The sequence below is a fragment of the Oncorhynchus mykiss genome, chromosome 20, assembly GCF_013265735.2.
Source record: "Oncorhynchus mykiss isolate Arlee chromosome 20, USDA_OmykA_1.1, whole genome shotgun sequence".
In the NCBI taxonomy this organism is placed as follows: Eukaryota; Metazoa; Chordata; class Actinopteri; order Salmoniformes; family Salmonidae; genus Oncorhynchus; species Oncorhynchus mykiss.
Window position 1 is genome coordinate 30,674,109 of NC_048584.1, and position 15,652 is coordinate 30,689,760.

The 15,652-nt window shown below is 39.7% G+C and overlaps 1 protein-coding gene across 29 annotated transcripts in view; it reads right to left on the reverse strand.

Moving 5' to 3' along the window:
* LOC110498787 (neurexin-1a) overlaps positions 1-15,652 on the reverse strand; it is a 556,706-nt gene that overhangs the window by 65,543 nt on the left and 475,511 nt on the right. For all 29 annotated transcript variants that reach the window (XM_036956167.1, XM_036956159.1, XM_036956181.1 and 26 more), the window contains one exon: positions 15,223-15,545. In XM_036956167.1, coding sequence (XP_036812062.1) covers positions 15,223-15,545 — 323 coding nt within the window. The remainder of the gene's footprint in view (positions 1-15,222; positions 15,546-15,652) is intronic.

Genomic DNA, 15,652 nt, shown 5'->3' on the forward strand with positions numbered 1-15,652 from the left:
TAATTTGATAAAGTTTTAGATGTATGTTTCAAACACAGCTTCACAGTGGTTTAATAAAATATTAAATATCTGGAGTATTACTACTGGTTGATTAGTTTGTAAAAGTTCAGTCAAATGTCCTTGTCCATGATTTTTAGCAGATGTAGTAGGTACAGTCTCCTCTAAAATCAATTGGTTACATTGTTGTGATAGTTATATCTCAGGCTGATCCTATTTCCAACGCAATCTCTATTTCAGGACTGCAGTCAAAATGGCTTCCATGGCCTGTCAAAAACATTAACCGACCAGCCATCTTTATTCCACCTGCAACCAGTATTCTTCAAGAGTAATCTACCCACCACCTTCTCAATTATCATTATCTGGCAACCTTATAAAACATTTATGTAAGTTCCGCCATGGAAACTCTTTCTTACTTCAGACTTCAAAAGTAGCAATTTTCACAGGTGAAAGACCTGGATGACTATGAAATTGCAAAATTGAAATGACAGAGTCGAGTCGCATATATGGAAAGGGATTACCCTCGTCTACCCTCACATCTCCTTCCCTACTATCAACCTCCAACCCATTTCAGTATCGAAGAGGCGAGGTGGGAAGCAATATATTTTCTTAGAACATCTAAATTGATGCCATATAACCTAAAGGTACGATGGCAGGGGGGTGGGGGCGGGGGGAGGATACAACAGTAATAGAACCAATCTGTACAGTGCAATATTTAGTAGTCTCTCTTCAGTTAGGGCCTTCAGACACAGCTGTGTTAAGGAGCTATTATTTCACCTTAACAACAGCTATATTTAACACACTTGCACACACTTGCATTCACAGAGATAATATACTGTACTGTACAGCTGGCAACAACTGGATCAATCTGAAATTATTGCTTAATACTCTCTGATAGCTTAGGCAGCTACAGGAAGGACCATTCTGCCTCCAACCAACTGAACCCACAATGCTGACATTGCAAGCACCATGCTCTTCCAAATGAGCCATACAGAACCGTCTGTCAATGAAAGGATCACTCAGAAATGATGACGAAACATTCTCTAGGATACTTTATTCATTCAGCCTGTGAGGAAACAACATTTACCCATTGTTTTACACTGGTAGTTGGGAGATTGAGATACACTCAAAACTACAAGTTATCTATTTATGAAGTGAGACAGAGACCCACTAAAACAGTCATAATATAACTGCAGAGACCAAATGAAAAAGCAAAACGCAGTGATTATGAAGTAAAACATTGAGACATCAACCAATGACTCATCAGCATAGCTAAGTTTATCCTGAACCTCCCTCCAAGGGTTTGACATAACTTGACATACAAGAACATTCCCTAGGGGAGAGACAGCAGTGCCAGTGCGGTATGCCATCAGTATGTCATTTGGGATGTACCCTAAGTTTCTCTCTGTAAATCTATAGTTCGCCAAGGTTCTGTCCTTTCCTCTTTCTGAAGGCCCCAGATCAAGACACGGTCTGTCAATACAAGCCAATTCAACTGGAACCAAACCACCTGGTGTGTGACTGAAGGAGTGGGAATTAAATAGGCCACACACACAAACAAAAGGACCAAGGCTCGCATTCACGCATGTACACACACGCACACGCACACGCACACGCACACACACACACACACACACACACACACACACACACATACACACACACACACACACACACACACACACACAGGCCACCTCCATCGTCTGTTGGACATGGCTCCCATCCCAAAACAGAAGGCCATTACACCTGGAGTAACCTGGGACGTACTGGTAAAATGGAGGGGCTAATTGGCTATTTGGATGTAAATTAGTTGGTGGCAGAGGTAAGAGGTTCACTAGCCTGGTTCCACATATGTTAATGCAGGATGATTTCATATGGAGTTGGCAAGAGAGCAGAAACAGTCTGGCACCCCGGCTAGAGGTTCCTTCTCAGGAGGAAGACATTTTGGACCGCCATTTTGGATGTTAGTGTTCTATCACAAGTCAGCCTCAAAAAGCAAACTGCTCACAGGGGAAAGAAATAAACCCAAGTCATGGGCTTATGTGAAGCCAACATTCTGTATTCTAACGTGTAATTGTTGAACAAATTATTAATCAATAACATTATAGTACCATAGTATTGTTATCTAAAGACAGCTTCCTAATTCTTGCTACTGCTATTTTCAGCAAATTAAGAAATCTCTCTCTGTTTCTCTGCACAGAATATATAAAACAGCTAGCTAATGAAACAAACTCATGAATGAGAGTTGGACCATTTAGGAGTACAGTGTTTACTAAGTTAATTTGAGAATGCTGCTAGCTGGACTGTTTGTTCATAATCAGAGGGGCAAATATGTATGTGGGTTGTGGTGGCTAATTATAGCTGTGTTATAGTTTATCATGTTTTAATGACTGGGATTGAAGAAACTAAAACGCCTGAAATTCAGTCTGATAAGAGCCCCAATGAACGCCACTACAAATGTTCTCTTTCCTCCCTTCATTCTGAGAGCAAACAAGAGCATTAGAGATTAATATAATCCTTTTTTCTGCCCTACTGCCTTTGATTTGACAATACATCTACTGTAAATAGAGTCATTTCAAATAAATGATACTTAATTACAGCTTGTTACTGCCATAACATGGACATGACACATTGTTGTGTTCCATTTCTTTGCTTTAACTTTACCAACCCTTCAGTCATTGATCTCCTATGGCCTTCTCAGCCACCTGGTTGTCTGTTCTCTTGGCTACCTGGGTGTCCCTGTCACAGACACCTGTATGATTAATATCTCAAGTCACAGAGCTGGTCTGGTGTGATAATACAGTGAAGCGAAGGGCTGGATCCATCACTGCCACAGATAGGGTCCTATCAGGAGCCTCTCTTAGCCTCTCTGTTGGGGATGGGAAGTGGGGGAGGCAGTGAGACAGGATGCTGTCTGTCTGATCTCTGCTTGGATTGGGAAGTGGGGGGTGTAGTGAGACAGGATGCTGTCTGTCTGATCTCTGCTGAGGATGGGAAGTGGGGGATGCAGTGAGACAGTCTGTCTGATCTCTGCTTGGATTGGGAAGTGGGATGCAGTGAGACAGGATGCTGTCTGTCTGATCTCTGCTGGGGATGAGAAGTGGGAGATACAGTGAGACAGGATGCTGTCTGTCTGATCTCTGGTGAGGATGGGAAGTGGGGGGTGTAGTGAGACAGGATGCTGTCTGTCTGATCTCTGGTGAGGATGGGAAGTGGGGGGTGTAGTGAGACAGGATGCTGTCTGTCTGATCTCTGCTGGGGATAGGAAGTGGAGGGTGTAGTGAGACAGAATGCTATCTGTCTGATCTCTGGGAGGTTTTGACTAAGTATTGTCTGCTATCGGTCTCATCCTCGCTCTCCCTTTATCTATTTATTTATTCACATTCTCTTTCACTGTCCACCCTGGCCTATTCCTGAGACTGTTGCTGATGCTTCTTCTGCTGCCGCTACAATGCTATGGGCTAATCATATTTTCTTCTTTGCTGTTGTCTACTGCAGTCTGTTCTGGCCTGTTGAATGGCATACAAGAATAGCTCCAAACTAATCAGATCAGCGTGTACCAATAACGTTCTTCACCCCAAGTCAACCTGTGTTCGAAGAGGCAGAATTGGCTGAACTCACTATTATTTTCTAAACTAGACACCTAGACATGTGGAGATAAACGGAAAGTGTCTTGATGAGGCATTCCTTCCACTCCCCCTCTGATAATAAAAAACACACACCTACCTCTCTTCAACTGACAACCAGATGAGGAAAGGAGAGAGACAAAAGACAGTGTGTTTTTGTCACCTGCCTATGGGCCCTGGTCAAAAGTCATGCACTATATAAAGTACAGGGTGCCATTTTGGAGGCAGGCTATATACTCCCCACAGAGACCAAGACAACACACAATAACAACCACAGAAAGACACACAGGAGTTGACAGGAAAGGGATGGCGTGGAATCTTAAAAGACCAAATCTCTTCTTCTCATTGGTGTCCTTTAGCAGTGGTTTCTTTGCAGCAATTCGACCATGAAGGCCTGACTCACACAGTCTCCTCTGAACAGTTGATGTTGAGATGTGTCTGTTACTGGAATTCTATGAAGCATTTATTTGGGCTGCAATTTCTAAGGCTGGTAACTAATGAACTTATCCTCTGCAGCAGAGGTGACTCTGGGTCATCCTTTCCTGTGGCGGTCCTCATGAGAGCCAGTTTCATCATAGCGCTTTATGGTTTTTGCGACTGCACTTGAAGAAACGTTCAAAGTTCTTCACATTTTCTGCATTGACTGACCTTCATGTCTTAAAACAATGATGGACTGTCATTTCTCTTTGCTTATTTGAGCTGTTCTTGCCATAATATAGACTTTGTATTTTACCAAATAGTGCTATCTTCTGTATACCACCCCTACCTTGTCACAACACCACTGATTGGCTCAAACGCATTAAGAAGGAAAGAAATTCCAGAAATTAACTTTTAACAAGGCACACCTGTTAATTGAAATGCATTCCAGGTGACTACCTCATGAAGCTGGTTGAGAGAATGCCAAGAGTGTGCAAAGCTGTAATTGTATTTATTTTTTACCTTTATTTAACTAGGCAAGTCAGTTAAGACCAAGTTCTTGTTTTCAATGACAGCTTAGGAACGGTAGGTTATCTGCCTCGTTCAGGGGCAGAACAACAGATTTTTACCTTGTCAGCTCGGGGATTCAATCTTGCAACTTTTCAGTTACTAGTCCAATGCTCTAACCACTAGGCGACCTGCCGCCCCTCATCAAGGCAAAGTGTGGCTACTTTGAAGAATCTCAAATATGTTTTGATTTGGTTAACAATTTTTTGCTTACTACATGATCCCATATTTATTTAACTAGGCAAGTCAGTTAAGAACAAATTCTTATTTACAATGAAAGCCTACGGGGGAACAGTGGGTTAACTGCCTTGTTCAGGGGCAGAACAACATATTTTTATATGTATATTTTTAGCTCAGGGATTCGATCTAGCAACATTTCGGTTACTGGCCAAACGCTCTAATCACTAGGCGACCTGCCACCCAAGTGTTATTTCATAGTTCTGATGTCTTCACTATTATTCTACGGTGTAGAAAATTGTAAAAATAAAGAACATCCCTTGAATGAGTAGGTGTTTCCAAACTTTTGACTGGTACTGTATATATAAAACCATAGGACACTTCTAACAGCTTAGTGGTTGATCTCCTTCACAGATCTTCATAGATGGCTGAGTCTGAATGAACCCATTAGTTGGCTCTACGAGGATAATTATCATTAATTCACTGTTTCTATTTCATTTAGTAGTGATCTGTTGCACACACGCACACACACACACATCCTGTCCATGCAGTAGCTTTGTATGTAACCTCTTGTACCTGGAGGTCATCAGTTGATTGACCCTAATCAACTAATGAGTGTCAATGAAAGCATTAAACTGTTCCAAAAGGTGATCAATGATGAGAGGCAATGATCTGTGGGTGGTGATTGTCTTAGCTCCAGGAGGAAACGCTGTGTGTGTGTGTGTGTGTGTGTGTGTGTGTGTGTGTGTGTGTGTGTGTGTGTGTGTGTGTGTGTGTGTGTGTGTGTGTGTGTGTGTGTGTGTATGTGTGTGTGTGTTCGGATTGTCTTAAAAAACGCTAGGGTCATCACATTAGCTAGCTAGCTAATTCACTCACTGTGGTGCACGCCAAGGATCCCACAAGGCTATGGGAATGTTTAGACAGCATGCTCTAGTATTGGGTTGAAGAGGGTCCTGAGGGACAAAACACACACGTACTATGTTGTTCAATAATTAATATAGTGAGGATAACAAGCCCATGTATTTTCTTCCCTGTAACTTATTTAGTTGTGCTGAATTAGTATTGTGTGCAAATATGTTCATATATTGGCTTTAGTTGATATATGGTAAATAGATATTGCATGCTGCTTCCAGAAATGAACGAAGGTACACACACACTCATAGGGACAAACACACACACACTACTCAGCTCGCTCTTAGAGGACCTTCTGCAATCCCACATCCTTTCTAATTTTATAAACACATACAAATCAAATTAAATTGTATTTATTACATGCTTCGTAAACAACAGGTGTAGACGAACAGTGTGATGCTTACTTACAGGTCCTTTTAAAACAATGCACAGTTAAAGATATCATTTTTTTTTTAAATTAAAGAAATCAACAATAGTGACAAAAATAGGAATAGAAATAGGAATAGGAAAAATAACATGGCTATACAGTATATACATGGAGTAGAAAATAACATGTCTATACAGTATATATATGGAGTAGAAAATAACATGTCTATACAGTATATATATGGAGTAGAAAATAACATGTCTATACAGTATATATATGGAGTAGAAAATAATATGTCTATACAGTATATATATGGAGTGGAAAATAACATGTCTATACAGTATATATATGGAGTGGAAAATAACATGTCTATACAGTATATATATGGAGTAGAAAATAACATGTCTATACATATGGAGTAGAAATAACATAGCTATATTTATGGAGTAGAAAATAACATGTCTATACAGTATATATATGGAGTGGAAAATAACATGTCTATTGAGTATATATATGGAGTAGAAAATAACATGTCTATACAGTATATATATGGAGTGGAAAATAACATGTCTATACAGTATATATATGGAGTGGAAAATAACATGTATATACAGTATATATATGGAGTAGAAAATAACATGTCTATTGAGTATATATATGGAGTAGAAAATAACATGTCTATACAGTATATATATGGAGTAGAAAATAACATGTCTATACAGTATATATATGGAGTGGAAAATAACATGTCTATACAGTATATATATGGAGTAGAAAATAACATGTCTATACAGTATATATATGGAGTAGAAAATAACATGTCTATACAGTATATACATGGAGTAGAAAATAACATGTCTATACAGTATATATATGGAGTAGAAAATAACATGTCTATACAGTATATATATGGAGTAGAAAATAACATGTCTATACAGTATATATATGGAGTAGAAAATAACATGTCTATACAGTATATATATGGAGTGGAAAATAACATGTATATACAGTATATATATGGAGTAGAAAATAACATGTCTATACAGTATATATATGGAGTGGAAAATAACATGTCTATACAGTATATATATGGAGTGGAAAATAACATGTCTATTGAGTATATATATGGAGTAGAAAATAACATGCTATACAGTATATATATGGAGTGGAAAATAACATGTCTATACAGTATATATATGGAGTGGAAAATAACATGTCTATACATATGGAGTAGAAATAACATAGCTATATTTATGGAGTAGAAAATAACATGTCTATACAGTATATATATGGAGTGGAAAATAACATGTCTATACAGTATATATATGGAGTAGAAAATAACATGTCTATACAGTATATACAGTATATGGAGTGGAAAATAACATGTCTATACAGTATATATATGGAGTGGAAAATAACATGTCTATACAGTATATATGGAGTGGAAAATAACATGTCTATACAGTATATATATGGAGTGGAAAATAACATGTATATACAGTATATATATGGAGTAGAAAATAACATGTCTATACATATGGAGTAGAAATAACATAGCTATATTTATGGAGTAGAAAATAACATGTACATATATATAGAGTAGATCATAACATGGCTATATTTATATATATATGGAGTAGAAAATAGCATGGCTATATATATATTGAGTAGAAAATAACATGGCTATATTTGTGGTGTAGAATATAACATGGCCATATATATGGAGTAGATAATAACATGTCTATTTATGGAGTAGAAAGTAACATGACTACATACAGGGGGTACCAGTACCGAGTCGATGTGCAGGGGTACGAGGTAATTAAGGTAGATATGTACTGTACATACTGTACAGGTAGGGCTAAAGTGACTAGAAGCAGTGTATGGTGAGTGTGAAAGTGTACGCTGTGTGTGTATGAGAGAGTGTGTTGGGTCTGTACTTACGTGTGTGCATGTTAAGTATGTGTGGGCATACAGTATGTAGTGTATGTGTCATGTGTATGTGTTTGTGTATGTATGTGTGTGTTAAGTTGTCAATGTAAGTATGTGTGAGTGTGCAAGTATGCATTTCTCGTCCTTGAATTCTCATTTATTTTAAGACATTGGTACGGGTTCACTTTGAATTATTTTGGAGTATGATTCATAGCCAATCTGGAGGAGGGTTACAGGCGGCTTCGCATACACAGTACATTATATGTAAAACCAATACTTACAGAATAATCTACAGATACCAGGCCATGAACTTCAAAGATTTCCCAAAAGGAAGATGTATATTTATGTATGCGTGTGTGGTGCATGCAATTTCATATGTAGGACTCTTGGGAATTTGCTGCATTTTGTTTGCATCAAAGATCAAAGCTTTGTTAGTAGCTGGGGGTTGGTGCAATGATCCTGAGGTACCACCAGGCAGATTACTGCAATGTCTTTTACCGGTTTCTGTATCTGTTTAGTCACAGTGCTAACATATTTAACAAGTTGGATAATAGCTCTGAAATAGGGAAAGCAGGTAGCTGAGTGGTTAAGAGCATTCGACCAGTAATTGACAGGTTGTTTGCTCGTAAACCCCGAACAGACTAGTTGAACAATCTGTCGATGTGCCCTTGAGCAAGTCACTTAACCCTAATTGCTGCTGCATGTGGATAAGTGTCTGCTAAATGACTAAACTGTAAATGGTAAGGTTGCAGGAATGGGTTGGGAAAGATGAACCAAATCAGTGCCGACCTTCACTGATGTGTAATAGCACAGAGAGACAGAAAAAGTGGGCTGATGAGGTAGGAATATATGAAAGACAGTGGCTAGTGCCTAGACAAAGGTAATTGGTTGCATATAAAAATGGTGCACCCCAGATACAAACACACTGATAATGCTGTGACAGATCATGTTGATAATGACACGCTTGTCCTGGACTCGATTATCTACATCTAGGTGATTATCTTTCTGTTTCACACAAAGAGGGCCTTTTGATGTAATGAGACAGCCGTCGATTCTGTAACTATCAGCAAATGATCCTCCTCAACACTTGATCACAATGGATATGACGGTGCTTCTTTGAGTGGTTCATACAACATGTCATCATGGACACCAGCAATGGTTGAGGAAAAAACGAATGGATTGATGATTGTTTATTGAAAATTGTAATTAATATATTTTTTGGCCATTTTTTTCAAAGCAATTGGAGGTAATGTGCATACAGTTAGATGATTCACCTATTCAGCTGAGAGAGTAGACGTTTTATGCTTCTCTTATTTAGGTGGTGTGTACTCGACAGTATGTAGTATCTGCTCATATTGACAGTCTATCCAGAATGCATTTACACCTGTGAGCAAATATGAACATGGATGGCTTTCATTGACAGGAGTAGCACATTGCTATTCCATTAAGATGAACCGTTTTGGAACAGAAAAGTAGGACAGGCGCATCAGCAGCAGTATCAAGCTTCATTTCCTTCCTGACGGCCAATTCTTCGGCTTGTGTCGCGATTTAAGATAGTGCCTCATACACGGATTACAGATTAGACACAATTACAGACCATTGTCTGATCTTCCACCGTGGATTGCATGCCGCTGCTACGGTTCACGGGCCAGGACTAATCTTAGGAGGGGGGAGAAAACATTTACCCCAGATCAATATTTATGAAATGGAAACGAATAATAACATCGGAATTTACTTGCTTGGATTATTTCTTTATCTCTCTCACTGTCTCTTTCTGTCTCACTCTTTCTGTCTCTCTTTGTTTCTCTCTCTCTCTCTCTCTCTCTCTCTCTCTCTCTCTCTCTCTCTCTCTCACTTTTCCTTACAGTCACAAACTTGCACTGAGCTCTATGAAAACAGACAGGCAGGCAGGAAGCTAGTAAAAGAGGATGATGCCTGGGTTAGTTTCTCCCTCCCTTTGTGGACAGACAGAAATGGTCTGGAACACTCCGACGGACTCGGGAGGCATGGGGAGGGATGGAGAGAGGCTGTGTCTATTTTAGGTTCCCAATCATTGTGTCTGTATGCATTCCCTAGAAACTGAGCCATCATTTGCTATATGTGAGTCTCGAAAGCCTTGAATGCAATAGAATGCAAAATGTATTCCTGAAAAGCTCATTTGCTTTTGGACAGCATTAATGCCTTATCCTCTGTGGCATAAATGCACACGGAGGACAGTGAGACAATTAGCCAATGAGCCGAGCTCGGGTTCCACTCAATACCCAATCAGAGAGAGGAGTCAAGGCTTGGGCTCTACCTAATATCCAATCAGAGGGATCAAGTAACTTGACTGTGCCTTTATTGATTATGTTGTCTAGACTACAATATTCTTTATTCCTAGATTTGTTTTGATTGCACAATATTGCCCTTGCTTGTTTCTCAAAAGGGACGTTTTGATCAATTATTAATTAGTTATGCCAACACACCGCTTTGAACATGTCAGCAGTATAATATGAAAGCAGCCCCCACAGCTGAGTATCAACCCACTGTGAACACGGGAAGTAAATACTTCAACATTACCGATCCTCTTTTCACAATAAGGACAATATGTTTATTTAAAAATAAAAGTAAATAAATCTGGATAATACTTCAAGTGCCAGAAGAAACTGCGTATTCAGAATACTTTTAGAAACTCAAAGAAAATAACGTAGTAGGATAACATTTCTTATGTTTGCTTAGAAGTACAACCTATTCAGAGGGGTTGGGTTAAATGCAGAAGACACATTTCAGTTGAATGCATTCAGTTGTTGTTCCTTTCCTAATTTCTCCTGCTTAAGCTACCTCAACACATTTACTCTCTACTATTACCCACAATGACCACTAGTTTTACCTCACAATTACCACAAACGACTTCTGGGCAATTGAGGAGTGAAAGGTTGTGATGTGACTTAAATGACCGCCCATTCTCTTGTTATTATGTCTTTGGAGGTCAGCCAGCTAGTTTGTGAGACAGACCCCATTCCTCTGACTCCTTGACTCTTTTGGTCTGTGGCTGATCAAGCATTAGCCAGACACCTCCTTCAAGCCCAGTGCACATATACCCAAGGGGTGAACTCTAAGCCCATACCCTGGTCCATCAATTTGGCATGAAAGTGATTCAATGTTCACTGCTCTACCAAAATCACTCTCTTTTATCCCAAGACATGCAGTCGCTTCATAGCCTCGGAATTGCACAACAATTTAAACGACAACTACCCTGGTTTTCATTGGCCTCTCCTCTTTTTTTCATTTCTCTTTTATTTGTTATTTTGAGCATGGAGGCAGAAAACGCCCCCTGGGCTGTGCCCTATGAAGCATCATGTGTATTTCTTCACTACAATAGTGCTTGAGGAGGCCACCCCACATAGTGCTGTCTCTCCCTGGTGAGACACACACAAAAGCAACTTTAGAGAGGTAGGAGCAACTTACCCCTATCCTCCCCTATACACAATGACCTAAATGAGTCCTGGCCATACAGTCTAGTCTGCACGCAATCCAGCTTCCAATAGAACCAGCATTGTTAAAATTGTTGAACTACGGATTTTTCGCAAATATCTACAGTGCCTTGCGAAAGTATTCGGCCCCCTTGAACTTTGCGACCTTTTGCCACATTTCAGGCTTCAAACATAAAGATATAAAACTGTATTTTTTTGTGAAGAATCAACAACAAGTGGGACACAATCATGAAGTGGTACAACATTTATTGGATATTTCAAACTTTTTTAACAAATCAAAAACTGAAAAATTGGGCGTGCAAAATTATTCAGCCCCCTTAAGTTAATACTTTGTAGCGCCACCTTTTGCTGTGATTACAGCTGTAAGTCGCTTAGGGTATGTCTCAATCAGTTTTGCACATCGAGAGACTGAAATTTTTTCCCATTCCCCCTTGCAAAACAGCTCGAGCTCAGTGAGGTTGGATGGAGAGCATTTGTGAACAGCAGTTTTCAGTTCTTTCCACAGATTCTCGATTGGATTCAGGTCTGGACTTTGAATTGGCCATTCTAACACCTGGATATGTTTATTTTTGAACCATTCCATTGTAGATTTTGCTTTATGTTTTGGATCATTGTCTTGTTGGAAGACAAATCTCCGTCCCAGTCTCAGGTCTTTTGCAGACTCCATCAGGTTTTCTTCCAGAATGGTCCTGTATTTGGCTCCATCCATCTTCCCATCAATTTTAACCATCTTCCCTGTCCCTGCTGAAGAAAAGCAGGCCCACACCATTATGCTGCCACCACCATGTTTGACAGTGGGGATGGTGTGTTCAGGGTGATGAGCTGTGTTGCTTTTACGCCAAACATAACGTTTTGCATTGTTGCCAAAAAGTTCAATTTTGGTTTCATCTGACCAGAGCACCTTCTTCCACATGTTTGGTGTGTCTCCCAGGTGGCTTGTGGCAAAATTTAAACGACACATTTTATGGATATCTTTAAGAAATGGCTTTCTTCTTGTCACTCTTCCATAAAGGCCAGATTTGTGCAATATACGACTGATTGTTGTCCTATGGACAGAGTCTCCCACCTCAGCTGTAGATCTCTGCAGTTCATCCAGAGTGATCATGGGCCTCTTGGCTGCATCTCTGATCAGTCTTCTCCTTGTATGAGCTGAAAGTTTAGAGAGACGGCCAGGTCTTGGTAGATTTGCAGTGGTCTGATACTCCTTCCATTTCAATATTATCGCTTGCACAGTGCTCCTTGGGATGTTTAAAGCTTGGGAAATATGTTTGTATCCAAATCCGGCTTTAAACTTCTTCACAACAGTATCTCGGACCTGTCTGGTGTGTTCCTTGTTCTTCATGATGCTCTCTGCGCTTTTAACGGACCTCTGAGACTATCACAGTGCAGGTGCATTTATACGGAGACTTGATTACACACAGGTGGATTGTATTTATCATCATTAGTCATTTAGGTCAGCATTGGATCATTCAGAGATCCTCACTGAACTTCTGGAGAGAGTTTGCTGCACTGAAAGTAAAGGGGCTGAATAATTTTGCACGCCCAATTTTTCAGTTTTTGATTTGTTAAAAAAGTTTGAAATATCCAATAAATGTCGTTCCACTTCATGATTGTGTCCCACATGTTGTTGATTCTTCACAAAAAAATACAGTTTTATATCTTTATGTTTGAAGCCTGAAATGTGGCAAAAGGTCGCAAAGTTCAAGGGGGACGAATACTTTCGCAAGGCACTGTATTTAGTGAAACACATATTTATTTAGTTACTTCTTTTAAACATGTTTTGGGTTGTCTGTAAGCTCCACAAGCAAAATATCTTATTTGAAAGAACTAATAAAGCTTCATTTTCAACCATTTTTCGGAACAATAATTTATATGATGAAAATGCACCTGCATGTGTTAATTTACATGTAATTATATATAATACTTAAAATCTCTGTTTGTTTCTCCAAAAGGAGAGATTATTAAATCACTCTATTCCAATGTGTCCTTTGTCATGTTTCTAAATGTAATATGGTACATTTGATTGCAGCATATGTCATAGCACTGTCTAGCAGTGTCATAGCATACATTGGCATACACAGTGATGCTATGTTAAGCTGATGATGGGGTACCCTGCTGGAGACGTGATTCACCCTCTGTTATTGAGGTCAGATGCATCATTGAACAGCTAAGAGCACATAACAGAACACATACTACGTGTAATATTAGGACAGTTATGAGAACATCCATATTGTGTAAGTTGTTGGGTAAGCATGTAATGCGCACTGAGTGAACAAAATATTAAGAACACCTGCTCTTTCATGACATACAGTGCCTCCAGAAAGTATTCATACCCCTTGATTTATTGCACATTTTGTTGTGTTACAGCCTGAATTCAAAATGTATTAAATAAACCAATTTCTCACCCATCTACACACAATAACTCATAATCACAAAGTGAAAACATGTTTTTAACGATTACAAGTATACCAATACAGTAGCATGATGCAGCCACCACTATGCTTGAAAATATGGAGAGTAGTAATCATTAATGTGTTGTATTGGATTTGCCACAAACATAACTAACACTGTATTCAGGACAAAAATGTAATTGATTTTCAAAATGTTTCTGCAGTATTACTTTAGTGCCTTGTTGCAAACAGGATGCATGTTTTGGAATATTTTTATTGTGTACAAGCTTCCTTCTTTTCACTCTGTCAATTAGGTTAGTATTGTGGAGTTACTACAATGTTGTTGATGCATCCTCAGTTTTCTCCTATCACAGTCATTAAACTCTAACTCTTTTAAAGTCACCATTGGCCCCATGGTGAAATCAATGAGTGGTTTCCTTCCTCTCTGGCAACTGAGTTAGGAAGGATCCCTGTATCTTTGTAGTGAATACTTTCTGAAGGCACCGTAGACTGACCAGGTGAATACAGGTGAACGCTATGATCCCTTATTTATGTAATTTGTTAAATCCACTACAATATGTGTAGATAAAGGGGAGGAGACAAGTTAAAGATTGATTTTTTTGTCTTGAGACAATTGAGACATGGATTGTGTGTGTGTGCCATTCAGAGGGTGAATGGGAAAGACAAAATATTTTTTCAAAGTGCGCGGGGTATGGTAGTAGGTACCAGGCGCACCGGTTTGTGTCAAGAACTACAACACTGCTGGGTTTTGTCATGCTCAACAGTTTCCCATGTGTATCAAAAATGGTCCACCACCCAAAGGACATCCAGTCAACTTGACACAACTGTGAGAATCATTGGAGTCAAAAAGGGCCAGCATACCTCTGAGGGTAAAAGGGGGTGCAACTCAATATTAGGAAGGTGTTTCTAATAGGTTGAACACTCAGTGTACGTCAAATGCATGCAGTGACCTTTCAAACGGTTTGAGGTCATGATGAAACATACATTCCAGAAAATAAAATACAATAATGTAAGCCGCAGATAACCACAAAATGAGTCAAATTTGTTTGTGCTTTTCTTAAAAACTCTTAAGGTCATTGTCATGCCAAGTTTGGCATGTGAACAAACATCGGAGTTGGCTATACAGCAGAAACTGATCTGGGACCAGGCAGAGAACAAAAACGTACACACAAAAGAAGACGACTAATAGGTTTGGGCCCTGCATTGCGGCTGCCCTCTGCTCCAGCCTCTGATGTGTGTTTGTGTGAATGTGTGTGTGTATCGTCGTTGGATAAAAGAAGAATATAAATGTCCCTCTCTCATGGACGAATGAAGTATATATTTTATTAAGTTCTGAGTTCTCCTACCTGTTGAGGTTCCCGTGGCGTCGTCTGCTTCACCCTCCTACTGGACGCTGTCGTCGTGGTGATCTCCATAATGGATGTGGACGTCTCCGACCGGTTGGCTGTGTTGGCACTTGACTGTGGCGTGATGGACGAGGGCGACTCCCCCACCAGCCTCACGCTGCCCTGGATGCGGATGTTACGATCTCCTTCTGTGGCCATGTTGAACACCTTCAGCCCGTTATAGTAGAGACCTGAGAGCTGGCCCTGAAACGGGCGACTCCTGTCCCGGTCCCAGCCACCTATCTGTATGGTGGTCTGGCTGTTGAAGATAGTGAGCTGCCGACCTGCGGGAAAACAACGTTACATATATACGAGAATGTATGTTGGACGGACTCTGCCGCCGCAAATTCCCTACTTGTACTTTGAGTCACAACAGAAATCCAAAACAAAA